At 40.8% G+C, this 17,790-nt stretch overlaps 1 protein-coding gene across 1 annotated transcript in view; it reads right to left on the bottom strand.

Annotated features, from left to right (window-relative positions):
• The window catches only part of LOC146146629 (A disintegrin and metalloproteinase with thrombospondin motifs 9-like), a 73,349-nt gene extending 65,705 nt beyond the window's left edge, over positions 1–7,644 (bottom strand). Inside the window, exons 1-3 of the mRNA XM_083386930.1 lie at positions 7,009–7,644; positions 2,676–2,820; positions 2,267–2,630 (exon numbers count right to left, since the gene is read on the bottom strand). Of these exons, the coding sequence (XP_083243056.1) occupies positions 2,267–2,630; positions 2,676–2,820; positions 7,009–7,228 (729 nt within the window). The 5' untranslated portion in view covers positions 7,229–7,644. The remainder of the gene's footprint in view (positions 1–2,266; positions 2,631–2,675; positions 2,821–7,008) is intronic.
• Positions 7,645–17,790: the final 10,146 nt, after the last annotated feature.

The raw sequence follows: 17,790 nt of genomic DNA, 5'->3' as shown, positions 1-17,790 counted from the left end.
GGAAACAAACTTCCTTAAACAATTTTTGTAAAAAATGATTCTAGAACGTTTGAATTTCATCTATTTGTATCTAAACCACTGTCCTTCGATTTTTGAAACGTGTCGGCATAAATTATTTATGGATTACGTCATAAATTGACGTCATAAAACCAGTAGACTTAATAAACCGGCTGTTTTGGGTCCAAAAAATGTGAAACTAAATACATTCAAAAATAAGGCGCCAAAGCGTTTTTTTTATCTAGTAAACCGTTTTTTTTAAATATACACCAAGATTTCAATTAAGCCTTAATTGACTCTTTAAAACAGTTCAACGTTCCCCCAACGGGTGTGCACGGACTCAAAATTAAGAACCCCTGATCTAAGCTTTAAAACCAGGTGATAAACAATGCCATTAAAAAGTCACTTGGCTGAGCGCATCCAGAAAAGGTTGAGAAAACGCTGCTGTAAGCGAGCGAGATCGGCGTTAGGTTTGCGGCAAGGTAGTCTTATTACAACTGCGGAATCAGTGGCAGACCAACACAACAGCGGAATGCGGTCGCGGCGAAGAATGGGCCACTGTTCGTGCCGACAACGCTCTGTTACAGTAGCCAGTGATGCTGCCGAGAAGCGGCATTGTTCTCGTTGCGCAAAACGTTGCACAAAATAAGGCGGCTTTGTAGTTTTTTGGAAGGCCGCGTGATTTTGAATTACAAGGCAGATACAGTGTTGGGATGGTAAACTTTAACCCATAAGTATCTTGCGGTTATGTTTTGAAGGCCTATTTGAAATCAAATGCTGTCGTGTTACGTATTCTCTCCAAAAAAAAAAAGCGGCCAGGTTTAAAAACAAATTGTGCACCCGTTTTTGCTTTAAACCTGGATGATTCTTAATCGCGAAACATTCACGTATTTTAGTTCTCTCAGTGTAAATACTATTATCTTATTTTGTGTTAATTTTTCGACTTAACAACCAAGTGTCTTAAACAGCCAGTATCTGCTACCGAAACGGTAATTTTAAAATTGGAAAACATTGTCAAGTTGTATATACTAGTTAAAAAATAGTACTGGGATTTTAATTTTAAAACATCTTTAAAATTTTGACGATGTTTTTTTAATGGTCTCGCCTTAAAAAAATCGCCTTGGGGTTTCGAGGGCTAGACCACGCTATAAAATAAAACAGTTGTTTTGAATCATCGGAGCCGTGAATTTGCGTCACAGAAAAAATCACCCTTTATTCGCACATAGGAACCCGTTTCACCGTGGACAGCCAGCCGTAGTCTTGTTCAAAGCATCCTCACACAAAAAATCATAGACTCGATGTGCTTTGCGCAAAGTGGGACAACAAACATTGTCTAGCGCCGGCAATAAATCACAAAAGCGGCCGATTTTTTTAAAGCTAAAACGCTCAACGAAAAGGGCTTTTCCTATACTTGTAACAAGGGCTTAAAAAGGTAGACGGCCGTTCAGGAGGTGGCCAGTGGAAACGGGGCCATTTGTGTCTGGCACTGGCCGCCACCCGCCAAACAACATCATTAGCGACTTGGGAGCGGATATGGGCGAACGGTCTCACGACGTAAAAATGGCCAAGAGCTAGCCGGCATACAATGCCAGCACACAATTATAACGGCGAAATAAACACATTAAAGTTGAATTTTTTCGAAAAAATGTTATTACCCTACGATTGGTTGACCCTTGTCTTTGCTTCGAAAGTTTTTTGCAATTTAAAACAGAAATAGAGGTTATTACTGCCGTGCAAACTAAATTTCTCAAATTCACGAGACAAATTGACCATTTTCTATAACCAGCGAGTATAGGGATGTCCGATGCGTGACATTTTGCGTTAATGGGTTTAGTTACTTCCAGTTGTCAACCTACTATATTATTTAATTAAATTATATCTATATAGAATCGCTGCTCTAGATTGCAAAGCACGGCTAAAGATCCTATAGTAATTTTTGGGCACCGATACCACCCTAGTATCGGACATGGGCCGATAATACCACTTTACTCAATTGCAGTAAAAAGTTAAAGCAATTCCTCCGATGGGCGGACTAAGTGAAAAGCCTTTAAAAAGTTAACGCAGATCCACGAATTTTGTTTAAATTTTCTCTAAAAACGTAAAAAAAAATCATTTTGTGGCGTGAATCAATTTTGAAAGTCAACCTCGGTTTCTATAGCCATCCAAAAAATTTCACCGCTTTTTGGTCAACAAACCCTGACCTACATCATCGTTCCGATTAAAGCGCGACGAACAATCGAGCGCCTGTGTGACATCACAAATGACTCACCAGACCGCGACAGACGGACAACACCGCCTTGTGTTCCGGCCTCCCGTTCACGTGACCCGAGTAGAAGCAGTGCCGGGGGACGTCCCTCTGCCGGAACCCGTCCTCCCGGGGGTTCCCCATATAGTGGAGGGTGTAGTTGGGGGCCAGGAAGTCCTCGAAGGGGGTGAGGTGCAAAAGGAAACGGTCCCCGAAAGCGTCAAGGCTAAAATTTGCGAAGCGGTGATCGAGATGCTCTTCATCGTCGTCGATAAATTCCTCCTGATCTTGGTGCTCCTCTTCCCCGGCGAAACGCTCCGGAATCAAGTCCAGGAGCTCTCGTTTCCTCCTCTCCGATCCCGGATGATGCCACTGGTGGTTCTTCATCCTAGATTTTTCTTCCTCTTCTTCTTCTTCCAAGGAGTAGGAGGACTCGTTTTTCCTCCTTCTTCTCTTCGGATGATCTTCTTTCCTCCTCCTCCGAAAGTGACGACCGTGGTGGACCGGATGTCCCGTGACGTGGTGGAGTCGGATCGGGATCACGAGCTCGTGATCGTGAAAACCGTGAGCCGAGTTTTCTGCGTGATTTGGGAAAAGATACGGTGAAGAAAAGCGTTGTGTTTTTTGGTCAACCTTTTTTCATAGCGACCAAAATAACCGCAAAGTTTAATAACAGCGAACCAACTTGGCTAAAAACATAAGTATTTAATATAAACAACATATGCTGTCGTAGTAAATAATAGATAGCACACATATGCGCATTGTGGCGTAATAATGAGGAATTGCACACTTCAGTCTTAAGTTTCGAATTCTTAATTTTCTTAAAAGCAATTCATAGTAAAAGTGTTTAGTTGCAAATCACGGCTGAAATTCATATAATAGTTTAGTATCGCATCGGCACAGATACCACTATAGTATCGGACATGTGCCGATATTCCTGCTTGACATCGGGTATCGGCTCCGATCCGATATTATCGGACATATCTAGTCGATTCAAAACCAAGTCAGCTTGCCTAAAGTTTACAAATAAACTCTCAGGTTGAAGTTAAAAAAAAATACGAGAGAAACACTTCAACGGTTTGAGTTTCTGTGCCTACCGGATGCTTTGCAATGTCGAACGACAAAATCGGCAAAACCGCGAAGTCGCCTGAGTTTGGCGTCAACATGTTTTACTTCCGAAACGCGCGCCGCATTTACACTTGTGTACGCCGCACCGGCGGTTGGGGAACATTGCGGAACCCTCGCTTTCTGGTGAACGTGGCAATTGGCGGCTTTGTATCTTGTTTCAATCGAAGGCTGTGATCAAAGTCCGTGCGCCTCAGATAATTTCGTTTTTTTTTATGGACTTTTTATATGCTTAAATCACCACAGAATTCGTTATAGTTTCGTGATTTTAAGAAGATGTTGTTTGATTTAACGAACATGTTAAAATTACCACAGATCCGCATTCATTTCGTGATTTTAGATAAATGTTTTTTAAATAAAAGTACATTCTTATATTACCACACAGTGCCAATTCGTTTTGTGCTGACGAAAGTTTTTGTTATTAAAGGAACATGTTCGAATCATTTTTGCCGCGTTAGTTTGCTCTTGCAAAAACCTTCACGTGACCCTTAAAACCGGGTTTTGAAACGTTGAAAGACGCATTTCCATTTTTATTTGGCCAAATTCCCCTTATGGTGGTGATTTGTAACGCAGCTTGACAAAGTTAAACTTGACTGTTTGTATAAGTTTGTACAAACTTTTGATAATATCCTCTTCTGTTAAGTGCTTTTCGCAAATTTTCAACTTAATTTTTTTGTAAAATAGTTTGATATTTTTCATCACGCGGACTTGAAATAACTTTTTCTAAATTTTCTGCCCATTCAAACTTTGTTCCAAGACAGAATTTTTATTAGGTATAACAATTAACACAGTTAATTCATGCGTTAAAACAGGCGACCCTTATATACACTTTCATTTAATTACAAAGATTCGTCCTTTTAGCGCTATTGGTCACGAAACTTGGCTTATATTACTGATTTACAGCCTCCATATAGCGAAGGGGCTTGTCAAAAAGGCGTGCAGTTTCACCCAGGTGGGCAATTGGTGAGCCCGGTTCTCCGCTCGACCGATTGTCACGACCGATGGAAGTGGCTCTAAGTGTTTGTTATACCGCGAAGGCAGCAGTTACAAGCCAGAAACAAGGCATGGGGCGAAAAACTGGCCGAGTCACGCCGTAATCCAAGTGTAACGACACGGTAGCGACTCCATAGCGTTGCGTTTTTTTTCGTTCGCGACAACCGCGGCTTAACATCAAACTTGGTCAAACATCGACCCCCCCCCCTGTACACACAGACATGACTGGGGACAGTTACACAACTGGACGCGTTTGATTTAGGCGCTTATTCTGTTTGCGGAAGTTTTGAGTTGGTAATTGAATTATGTCGTAGTTATTGGTGTTTTCCGGTAATTTTTATTTTCGTGTTGCAAAAATTCAAAGTTGAGTTAAGGCAGAGTCTTTGGCGTTCTACATTTATTTATTCCTTAATAATGAAGGTCAAAATGAGTCAAATAAATCGACATTATCTTAACAAAGACGTTTCTATACGTAGCCTACTTGTATCATGATCAGTTAATCTTACCGAATTTCCAAACCTCACTTGGGACGCAAATCACATTTTTTTCTTATTTTTATAATCTTGAAGTTTTACCTTCATTTATTCCTTTGGAGGAATGCTCATTTATTGTGTAAGTGCATATGTTTATACTGTATAGACCAAAAAACGCACGCATTATTATCAGCTGTCTTGAATCAAGGGGCAAAATTATCTCACAACGTCGCATTTTCTGCCACGCTCTATCTAATTATAACTTCGCTCTTGTTTAAATAGCAGAAGGAATTAAAAATAAGGAATGACGTTTTTTATTGTTTGAAATTTCAATTTGGACCCCCAAGTTGAAATCAAACACGCTTTGTCGCGCATCAGAGCCACGGTTTTTTTTTCAAAGGGTCTGCGGCGCCAAATATATCCATTCTTCAAAGAAATGTTTATTATTTCACTGGCGAATTTAGCGAAAACAGTCGTTTGCCCGTCTCTGGTGCGTGGCGGTTCATGTTTTTGACTAAAATTTTGAAAAAAACATGAAATAAATGTATATGAACAACCTTTGCGCGAGAAACTTGAAATCTAGGCCGAAAACAGAAAAAAACCTTCACTCCACGAAACCCACGGCGATTTCTAACTAAAGAGTGCGACGTGACACACTGCTGCGTTGCACCAGCAATCAGTGGCGTTGTAATAAGCGCCCTCACAGGTGGTAATAGGCACTCGGTGCGCCCCGAACATCCTGCTGTCCGAATCGCGCCAAACTTTGAGCTACTGCTGCTGGTAATTCAACGTGGAAAGCCTTAAGTTAGCGCTCGAGGCATTAGCCAGGTCAAAATTCGCCCTAAGCCCGATGTAATTAGCGTTTGGTAAAGCGTCAGATGTATAAGACGTATATGGTGATATTCAAGTCATCATAGGGGCCATCGATAAGCCTTTCGCGTAATGTAATACAGTTTGTCCGATAAATTTATCCCGACATTTGCGTTTTTTCTTGTTATCGTCGCAGACCAAGGAATCGGTATGAAAAGCGAAGTTTGAACCTTTACGTTGCGAATAACTCGGACTGGGCGCATTTTTAAAGTGACTAAGAGGCGTTTTCGGAAACCAGTAGTAACTCAATTCAAACGAGCATCTAGGTGTGCGTACGTAGCCACTACCGCCACTACCACAAGCAGTGGAGTAGTGGTGGGGTTGATTTGCAAGTGAACAATCAACAAAGGCCATTGTCTCGGGTTCGATTACGATTATCGCAACAAGCAAGTTCGCACAATGGCTTTGGAACAGGCGACAATGGGCGGTCAAATGCACTCTGGTAACGGTTTCCTTAGACTTAGACTGTTTCTGATACGAGACAGAGACACCATGATAGCACGACGTCTGTTCTTAGCGCGTTTTCTTCATTTCGACCGCGTTCAATAATACTGTCTTTATAAACGAAAACCTCCACTTCCCCGAAATATGAACAAACCACGGGAGTTGTAGCAATCGCCCGGTCGTGGCGTTTTGGGCGTTTCCAACAGGTTTATTGCGCAATGCATAACCTGTAGGCGACACTGGTACAATAATATTTCGAGGGTGTAGTTTACCATTTTTGAAACATATTTGGGCGTCTATATCATCACGCTGGCGTGAACTTAACACCATGGGACCCAACAGTTATCAAATTGGAAAAGTGAAATTTTTAAGTTATTAACGTCATTTTTTTAGAAAAATTATAAATTATCGCGTATTTAAATCCCAGGAAAAATTATTTTAGTGTAGTGATTCAAACAAAAGCGAAAATTGCAACAATGAGATAGTATCCCTTGTCTACAAAAAGTCCGCTTTTTACGTTTTATTTATCACCATAAAAGTTCAAAACAGCATAAAAGTTACAATCAAACAGAGACAAAAATCTAAAAGTTTTTTTGTAGAGAAAACATAAAGATGTTTTTCACGGACGCAAATGTTTTATTTTTATAATCCACTCGTCTTACATAATAATCATTTGGTATAGAAAAACACCCGAGTTATAAAAAAACGCAGGTAAACCTATCAAACATTACGTAACACTACAGTCAAAGTAGCAAATAAAACAGCTCCAGTGCAGACTGACCAGTTGCCAATCTAGCACCGGAGCCAGCCAAATCCTTACCTCATCACCAAGGCATAAAAAAACCATAAACCAAATCCTACCTGTTGTCGCCGGCCCGGCGTTAATTCCTCGGTGGTGCCCCTGGCGCCCAGCGGCGCCTTCGGCCTTTGACGTCATGACGTCATCACGACTGTCCAAGGTTAAGTCCCTCCGGTCGACCGTGTTTAATCCCGAGGCCGTCCGTGTGAGGTTAAATAGGCAGAGTAGCGCGATTAAAGTCACCACCGACATTTGCAGCGCGATTTTTCGCGGAACATTCATGCCCGCCTGTGTTGGGTTACTTTGAACCCAAGCCGCCCCCTTTTTCGGGGTGAAATTCCGGTCAAAAATGGGTCGCGGTGCGGGCTGTGATCGATTGTCGTTTGCCGCTGCTTTTTTGTTGCTGAGTTGAGCGAAATGTTAAAAACAAGTAAATCCCCTTATGCTTGGGCGGAACTCGCCACACGATCCAATGCAACTTACTGCATTACATCCCTATCCGTAGCACAGCGGTCCACTTGAAACAGATAAGAAACAGCTCTCTTCTACTGCCAAGATGACCAGTAGAGTACAGTCCAGCAAATTGTGACGTATTCCGATTCTCTTGTGATGTCCAGAGTGTGCAGTTGGTTTTGAAGCGATAAGGCAGTTGGTTTGACGTTGAGCAGATTAACTTGCTAAACAGGCAGCTTGCAAGGGTCCTACGTACAGCGAGGCTGCTGTTTCTAGTGCTGGGGGAAAAAAAACGCCCTTTTAACCGACGGTATAGCGCACAAAAATGCAAGAAAGACACGTGCGTGAAACGACGGCGCAAGATCGTATGCGTGACCCGCTTTGCAAACACCAAACATGTCTGACATCTCTATCGGCATCTGGCGCGTTAATCTATCGGCAATCGTGAAGCGCTAGATTTGCGTTTACTAAGACGTTGAAAAAAGCTTTTCTCGTTTCGTAAAGCCGAAAAAATAGCTACAACATTATCTTATACTCAAAACCTTGGCCACGAAAGCGTAAAAATATATCACAGCCCATACCGAAGTTTAGGTAGCGCGATCTTATTTTATTCTCAACCTCACTGAATAATTTCTAGTTCTGTAAAGGCGTTTAAATTTTTCTGGCCAAACTGCAACATTTACTCAAATGTTTTGATCAGAGGTTGATGCTAGGTATTTCCGAGGCTAAAATTGCATTTTTCACATTTGAATAACTCATTTCAGTATAATTTAAAAGCGGAACACCTCATTTAAGTGAAACTATACGATTTAAATGCAGACAGCTTTTTCGTTTTGATTGCAAAGTGCTCAAGTCTCGATCAAAGGCTTTCGCATCGCAATGTAATCGGCGACTTGGCTGTTTGAACTTCTCCAACTTAATTTACTCAACTAACAGTGGAGATCTAGACCCGGCCGGTCGTACTGGCTTGCGCTTGGCTGACTAATGCGACAGAGTTCGGCAACTTGATTTCTCGGAACGAAGCCAAACCTTAGAGTTAAACTCTCGGCAGCACCTGGCGAGCAAAGCGTAAAGCCTAAACCTTTGAAGCGACTTAACCAGTTTAAGAATAAAAACAATCTTGGTCAAAACAAGCGGTCAAGATCAAATGCGGCTCAAGTTCTGGCTACTGCAAGTAGTTTTCCGTCTTTCGGCAAATCTTACCGCCACAGAAAAACGCTAAACTTAACTGTAAACCTTGGGCAACGTTTGGAAAAGCTGGGTTTAAAACCTTCACCGAAGCGACATAAAACTTACCGCAAAGTACTGGTTTTACAACAATCTATTTTTGCACACCAAATGATATCTGGCTTTGAGCGTTTAACTTTTGACGTTCTGTGTAACCTACACTCAATTTAGAAATACTAAACAAGCTTTACGCGACCATGAATCACAAACTCAAGCTTATTTGTAATATTTTGACACTATGGCTCCTAAAGCCTTTGGCAATTTTGAGTGGATTTCTTCGGTTTTCCGCCACAGAAAAACTCAGGCTTAACTTCACCTCAAGCTTTCGGCAACATTCGAAAAAGCTGTGTTTAAAACCTTAACTAAAGCGACTTGCACACTTCAAGTAAAAATCTTCCCAAAAACTCGCACAGAAAAACAACATAAAAACCTTCAAAACCTTTTTCGTCTTTTCAAAATCCTTACGGCAGAAAAAACAATTCAGATCCCTGTCTAAATTTAACCTCAAACTTTCGACAAGGTTTAAAAAGCGGAGTTCACAACCTTAACTGCAGAATCAGGCATCAAAAAACGCGCACATAAAGGCAAGATAAAATCCTTGGCCACTGCGAGAGGATTTCCGTATTTTCCGCCGCAGGAAAACCGCGCTGCTTTGCAAACATTCGACAACATTCCGCCGGGGTTTTACGGCTTTAGGAAGCGGCTTCGGGCAAAAAAAGAAATATCTCGAGACGCTCAACTTACATCGACGGTGTTGTTTACACTGTGGGCAATAATACAAGGAGACGAGCGTAGGGCTGGACGCGTGTGTGCCAAAGAGGCAGCAGCAGCTGTCCCAGGTCTGACCGGGAACTAAACCAACTAAACCGAAGCTGGCTCGTCGGCGGCGAGACGGGACGACCTACATACGACAACGTAAACACGGCGCCTCCCAACATCAGCCTATACACGAAGCTGTATAAGCCTGATTAAAACCCGTATGCATTTCGGGGCGCTGCTCTAGAATCCTACCACATTTATTTTAACACTAACGAAACGAGTTGTTAAAGTTGAAATTGCAAGGAAGGCTAACCTTGACCCACCCGAACCCCAATGCAAATGCTAACTCTCACCCTAACTCAAATATTGTTAGCAATAGAAACCCCCCGGACAAAAATATGGTAGGATTCTATACCAGCGCCAATTTCGGGCTGGTGGAAATTGTAAGATCCCGGCTAATGACGACCATAGGGGGGTTGGAATTGCGAGACGGGAATAAGGAAACGCAGTCGAAATTGCCATACCTTGCAGAAAGTGTTTTATGTTAAGCTGGTACCAACGATGTGCAAAAAATCATTATTTTCCCCATCTGGCTTGAAACAGCGGTATACAGTTTACGCGCTTTGGGTCAATCTACTTTAAAATCGACGTAGAACGCATAAATGGTAGAAGGAAACTTCACTCTGATTGCAAACACGTCAAAGATATATATGGCTGTCGCTTAAAACGTCGCTTTCACTTTTGTTGTCTCGGACTACGATCAAAACAGTTTGATTTGCGTAGACGTCTATAGTATTCCCAGTTGCGGCCGCTCTGAAAACACTTTTCCCTTTATTCTAAATTTTACTTTTTAGTGCTTTTGCGCTTTTGCATTGTTTTTGCTATTTGCGCATGACGGAATTTCAAAATTAGGCAAAAATCACATATTTTCCTTTAAATTTTCTAACGTTCGTCAAGACGTGATGCGTGCCCATAAAGCCTTACCGCATAAAAATGAAGAAATAAACTCTTAAAATAGGTTCACGCGTAAGGCTGTAGTTAAAAGGTAAGCCGACATAGAGTACAGGAATCTATAGGCCCTCTCTATTTGCTTAGCAGTCAGTACAAAATTAGCGCGGAGGCTTGGCTGAACACACTTTAAGATCGCGGCGCCCCCGCCTTTAGAACAAGAGTCCTCGAAAACCCGAAAAGAGTCTTTTGCGGCGCGCGAGTAGCCCAATTCCACTGCTGGAAATACAGTTTCAACACCGACCTAATGAGCTACTGACTCTCTCGCGATTGCCAGGCAATGTTTCAAATTGCAAGCTGGTGAAACCGCTGACTTCTGAATTGCTACTACTACGCACTGCGACACAAGTTTGATTTCAGCATAACGCCAAGTAAACAATGTGATTTTGCAATGCTTCGAATCAGCTGCTACTGCCAAGTTATGAATCATCGCGTATTCGCTGATGGGTTATTATCGCCTCAAAGTGCTTTTCTCAAGCGGCGCCGAGTCAAATCATCGGGTCAAACCACCATACGTCTGCCGCAATTCGGCTGCGAAATCCCGGCGGGCCGTCTGCGTTTACGTCCAAGACTCACCTTAAAATAACTCAACAATTCTGACTCAATATCTTAACCGTGACTTTCACTGGTGACTAACGACGCCCTGTCTGTCTCCCCAGTTTGGCGCAAAATTCAACTGAAAACCAGACGCAAAAGGCGACAACTTTTCTACTAGCTTCCGCCAAGGCCACCTGTTTGGTACGGTGTGCTGCGCTACACGAAAATCAACGAGAAACCCTGTGTGAACTGCTGTAAGTCCGACTCAATTGTCGAAGCAAAATCGAGCAAGACTTGAGAAGGCTTGGGGCGGCCAGCATCACACAACTTCTCTCTCTCGCCGCGCGCAATTGCCTTTTTTCCTTCGCCGGTCCGCTCTCTCTTTCTCTTTCTTTTCGCCGTCGCCACCTCGCCTCTCTTCTTTCTGTTGACTTTTGCCGGCCGGCGTTTTTGCTCAGCATTTTTCGGCCGCTTCGGCTCTGCCTTGCCTTGCGCGTTTGTGTCGCCCTTCCAAGCCGCAGAGACGCTCTGATCTCGCCGCATTCCGACGCCAGACCGCCGGGCCCGTTGTAACTGCGGCTGTGCGCGCTCGTTGAGCGAAACACGGCGGCTTTTTTGGGAAGTTGGGCGCGGTTTTGCGATTTTTCGCCAATGTTGATGATAGCGCTGTTCTGCGGGTTGTGATAAGAAATTGTTGGTCAGCTTAACTTGGATTGCTTTGGAGCGTTTTGATTTTTGCGGCCCTTGTGTTCAAATAACTGTTTCGTATGACGCTGAAAGCTGGCCAGAAGTACACGTTGTCACCAAAATTGCACTAACTTTAATGGAGAACAATAATTTTAGGAATTTAAAAACAATAATACGGGGTTTTCAACTGAAAACAGTTTTGCATTTGCTTCTTTTTGATTGGTGTGTTTCAACCGCTGTGTCAGTTTCACATAATAGTCACCAGTTCAAGTTGCTTCGCCACAGCAGTAAAATGTTTCGTCCAACTTTAGGATTTCAGAAAATTCTATTAGGTTTAGACGCAGTAAAAATATCGGAGCCCACACCAAGGTAGGTTCTATTTGGAACGTTTCGAACAACTCTTTATTGTTTTTCACAAAGAGTTATTCATAACGTTGAATATTCTACCTATACTTCTTTATTTGGATTTGATATTCTTACTACAACCTCATACTATTATGCTTTAAAAGTATTTTTAAGTTTCTTTATAAAGACCGTTTAAATCGTTCTTGATCAATTTAATGAGTTACATAATTGGCAGAAAGAATCTGGGAAAAGTTTCACCCATTAACGAAATTTAATGAATTTTCTTAATTCATCGTCTCATACCTAATACGACGAGCCTAACCGTCTGGCGATCTGATCTGCATTTTAAGTTAAATGTCGGGTTGAAGGATTCCTTAAGTCAAGGTAACCTTGTTTGGGCATTATATGATTGAAGCTAATGGTTTATCGGCCTAATTTGTGCACAACATTGCAGAAAAAGGCAGATTAAAATGTATTACGATTCGGGTATGTGGACCAACGACAAAATCGCAATTGTAACTAATTATTTGGCCTTATTTTATGTACCTTGGAAATTTGAGTACAAAAAAGCATTCAACCTAAACAAAAGTATTACGAAACGTATATAAATGCCAAGGTTATGTGAAAAATCAACATTGTACTTACTCTTTTAATTTGGTTCTAAACTGCATCCAAGTCCCCAAAAAATCATGTTATAGGTCAAGAAAACTTTTTTTAACACAGACCCCAATAAAATATATTTTTGGTGCGCGTGGAACAGGGTCTGCATGCAATCTTCATAGATGACGTCATAAATTGTCGACAGTGAACAAGAAGAGCAAATAAACTTAAGCTGTTACGTTCCAAAAAATGTTTTTTTCAACTAAACTCTTTTCCTTTGAAAAATTTATATAAATTCTAAGTAGACATCAAAATTTCATTTAGACCTTCATGGACCCCACAAAATTAGTCCACGTACCCCCAAGGGTTTCGCAGTCACAAGTTTAAGGGCCACTGGTATAGGCAAAAGCACAATGGTTACATTATTTGTTGTTAGTATGCACGTAGGCTATACAAAACCTGCGAAGAATGGCATTTAGAACAAAAATAAATTCGTATTCCATCTGCCTAAAGCGTTTGTCTGAATTTATGTTACCCGTGGAAGCAGCAACAAGACGCAATTACGCAACCGCTGGCTAAACCGGATACAGCGAGATTAGCGAGACGGACGAACTGTTATTGTTGTATATATTTGAGATCCCTTGTTGCGCCAACAGGTTAATCTTTGCAGCGAATTGAGCGCGCACCAGTTTTAGAGCGCCCGGCGTCAGTTTTGAGGTTCGGGCTGAGCCAAAGTGACGTCATAAAGATACGCCGTTGTGTGCAAGAATCACTCATTGTCTCGCGATTCGAGAAACATTTTACTTTAGGAACGCAGGGCATTGTTAACTTTGTTGCGAAAACACCACCTTGGAACGGAAGGTGGCAGTGTTGTAATGACTTCAGTCAAAGACTTGACTTGAGTGCACTTAAGTCACTGTTTTCAAATGAGTTGACTTTAGTCCTCTGACCAAAATCACTTGACATAAGTCTTTTAGACAAATGACTTGACTTTGACTTGAGTTGTTTGGACAAATGACTTGACTTACGTGCACTTAAGTCACTGTTTTCTAATGAGTTGACTTGACTTAAGTGTTTTGACCAAAATCACTTGACGTGACGTTTTATGGACAAATGACTTGACTTTTATTAGATTAGCTCGTTTAGTATCAACAAAAATTCGTTTCAAAAAGCAAATATATATTTATATTGAAATATTCTGCTAAAATTGTTTATTGTCAAGTAAACACGAATAGCAACTGAGAAATAAAGATTTGTTGCAGTCTCCAAAAAATAGCCAAAAAATGATCGAAAAGCAGTTTAACATCTCGCTTTGTTTAAAGTTGGCACGGTTGCAATCCAAACAAAGCCGTAAAACCTGAAAAAATGTTCGCTTCAAAGCGATTTACGTCGCGGCGCACAGGTGTTCAAAAACGTGACGGCTGTAATTACCGCATAAATCTATACCTGTGCGCCGCGTTGTGCAATACAAGCAATATAAACGCTACGCAAACTTACATCGGCACGTTTTGCACTGCCCCGCATTTCTGGGCGCACCCCTATTAAAAAGTGGCGAGCATTTGTTTCGCGTGACGTAATCATTTCATGACGCAGCACTTATAGGCTGAGAGCAGTGTTTCTTAATCTTTTTTGCACCTGATGAAGCGAAGTAGGTTTTAATTTTTCTGATTAGACACGTATTTCTCCAGAAATATTTGCAAGTTTGTAGTTTACAGGCCTCGTAGGTGATTTATCTTTATTTAACTGTTGGATGAATGAGAAAAAAAGTTAAAAATTATATTAAAAAAAAAAAGTTTTTATCTTTTAGAATATTTTTTCTGCTTGCCTTCGGCGCACCTGGCAACCTCTCATTGAGCACTGGTTAAGCGCTGGTTAGAAGTTTGTTAATCAACCGCTTTATGCTCTATGTTACTTTCATTGAAATTTAATTTGTAACTTTGCGTTAACATACTATTTTCTTACAAAGCACCTATTAAGTTCAAAACTGTCAGTTAGTTCAAAACTCTCTCGTCGCAAATCATGAATGGAATGTTTAAATTAATTTTGTACCGGTTCGTCACCGATACCACCCTAGAATCGAACAACCGATACTACCACTTAGCATAGAGTATCAACTCCGATATGACATTATCGGACAATACCGATACTTCCACTTGGGTATCGGCTTCGATCCAAAATGATTGGACATAACTACCAAATACCAAAGTATTACAACATGGCTCAGCAATTCCAGCGGATATTGAATTACGTCACATACAAGCATTCATAAATATAAAGCATGTCATGCTTGTAATAAACATGCTGCGGTTTTTGCGTGACTTTACAAAACGGAAATGTAACGACCACGATTGCAAAGGCAGACTATTTGCCTCAAATAAGACGTGTTAACTTTGAAATGAAGTGTTGGCATGTTGCTACCATTGGAAGATTGTTACCTGGTCAAGCAGTTTAGTTATCATGCATAGATTTGCTATTAAAACGTAGCATTAAGTATGTGGCATGATACAAACTGTGTAGGGGCGTCTAATAATATCGGATCGGAGCCGATACTTATGCTAAGTGGTAGTATCCGTACTTGTCCGATAATATCGGATCGGAGCCGATACTTATGCTAAGTGGTAGTATCCGTACTTGTCCGATAATATCGGATCGGAGCCGATACTCTATGCTAAGTGGTAGTATCCGTACTTGTCCGATACTTAGGGTGATATCGATGACGATCCGACCAAACTAATTCAAACATTTCATTCGTGATTTGTGATCTATATAGCTGATGCTTTTGAACTTAAAATGTGTTTTTATAAGAACTTGGTATATGTTAACCATAAATGTTTTTTTGTTTTTTTTTATAATTGTTAATTGAAAGTTATCAACTTCGTAAACATTACTATACGTTTGTTTCGATTTAGTAATGATTTCAAATGGGTTTGATTCAGACGGTAATCAATTTTGTCAACATCTTGGGTATTGGTATTAGAATGACATCGCTAATGATGATACCTTATTGTCATAATCACACAAATAAATAAATGTTGATAGTTTGATTAGCATATATGTATACTTGGAAAGAACTTATGCCATCTCTAATTTATTTATCGTTAATTTCAGCTCATTTTTAAAAAGTTAGTTTTTTATGATTTTTACAAAAAAGTTTTTTTTTTGTTTTTACGCCAATATTATTTTTTTTACCCCATATGGTCTTAAACTGAGCCCGCCAGACCCCCGTGTACCCCTTTGCTCCTCACCACAAGATTAACCCCTGCACAAATCGAGAGACGTCAATCTCGCAGCGGCCAAGTGAGGGGCCGACGATGGTCGGCGCTTTTATCACCAAAGATCACAAACCGCTCTTTGGTGTCGCTTTTAAAAGTGCGCCAATTGGCCCAACTGTGCTTTCGAAGCCGGCGTTATTTCAACAAGGGCACATGACTTAAAGACGCGCCACGGCGGCAAAATGCTGCTGATATAACAGCTCTTCTTCGATGAAGCCTTGCGGTATTGTAATCAGCCAATTTTAGACTTGAGTCCCAGCATTTCATTTGCCAATTTAACTGAAGTCCAAGTTAAGTTATTTGCAAAAAATAGCACGCCAAGTCCCAGTCCTGTATAGTCATTGTTGTAGCAAATCAACTCCAAGTCAAGTCTGTTGTCCGAAAGATTAAATTGAAGTAATTTTGCCACAAAAATACGTAATCAAGTCACGCCATTCAAAAACAGTGACTTCAGTTATTACAACACTGGAGCCATTGGTCTAAAATTGTAAGAGAGGGATGCTCAATACTAATTTTCATTTCGATATTCGACATTATTCTATTCCGATATCCGTTTTGTTTTAGCTTATTTTAAAGCACGAATAATTGCACCACTTCCTTTTAGTAATATTGACCTTAAATGCGTTCTGTTTGCTTTCTATTTTGTTGTGTTTTTAGATACTTATCAAGCCTACAGGAGTGAAATATGTTTATCGCATAACATGCAAACAAACTGATTTTCGGTTTACCAAGTTTTGTTTTTAGTTTAATCTTTATCATTGATGTGCAACCAAAATCGTTTGTGTCTCATCATTCAGGTTCGGACAGATTCGTTTATACAAAGGAAAATTATGATTATGTTATTGGCATTGTCATTTATTATTTCTGAGATAGGACTATCGTCTGTCTCAACCAAGACCAATATTAGCGAGACGCTCGCATCGTCACCTGCTCGCATCGTCATCAGCGCTAACTCGCATTTATCAAGGAATAAAAGTATTAAATTCCAAAATATAAATATATCTTTCTCAACATGACGTCATATTTAACGAGCATTTTTTAGCAACCTTGTAAACAAAAGTCGGCTTCTATAGGGGTGGGCGCCACACCTTCTTTTGATGATAACGTTGTCGTTTAATTATTTTTTTTGTGATGCGACCATAGTTTGTCAAAACCCATTTTTCTCAATCAAAAACAAAATGAGCAAAATCGGAATTTGAATTAAAATAGTTTTGCGCTGGTATATAGCATTTCCACAGTCTCTCTGAGGGGCAAATTAAACTAGTGAAACTCTTGTTTTGATAGGACGCTTCAAAATAGTCGGAACAAGGACGGATATCAAACGGCGTCACGCTAGGATTTCTATGAATCGGCCCGGACCACCGGTGCCGTTGGCCACACACCCCTATCCCAGGGTCATCATTCAAATTGTGATCACATATGTCCGTCCTTCCAGATGCTTTTTCAACGCTGGCTCACACTGAAAACTACCAGTTTAATTTTTTATTGAAAGGTTTTAGTTTTTCTTGACGGCGTACTGCCTGATTGCATTTACAGTGGCTTCTCACTAAAGATATTTGGGGTGAAATGCCGGTCAAAAAACACATCAGTGACGTATTTGACGCAAAATATCGCCGGTCTAGAGAATTTACAATAAAAAATAGCCGCTTTTGGCCTATATCGTACCATTTTTTCGGCCGAAAGTATGTTTGCGCGAATCTTTGGCGGCCACAAATTATGGAATGCAATCGGGGGTACTTGACCTAGTGGAACCAGCGATTTATTTTTCCCAACGATACTTACAAAACAATAATGACGTTTTTGCTTCAGTGCTATAACGTTGATTTAATGTAGTTTATCGAGGCATGTGCTATACCAGGGTTGTTAAGTTCAGTGGCCGATTTCTACCTTTTTATTTAAAAAAAAAACAATTATCTCGGTGGTGTCACAAAACAAACATGAAGTTTGTAAAAAACG

This window comes from Ascidiella aspersa, chromosome 4 (genome assembly GCF_963924565.1).
Source record: "Ascidiella aspersa chromosome 4, kaAscAspe10.2, whole genome shotgun sequence".
NCBI lineage: Eukaryota > Metazoa > Chordata > Ascidiacea > Phlebobranchia > Ascidiidae > Ascidiella > Ascidiella aspersa.
This window is presented reverse-complemented; position numbering and strand designations above follow the sequence as displayed.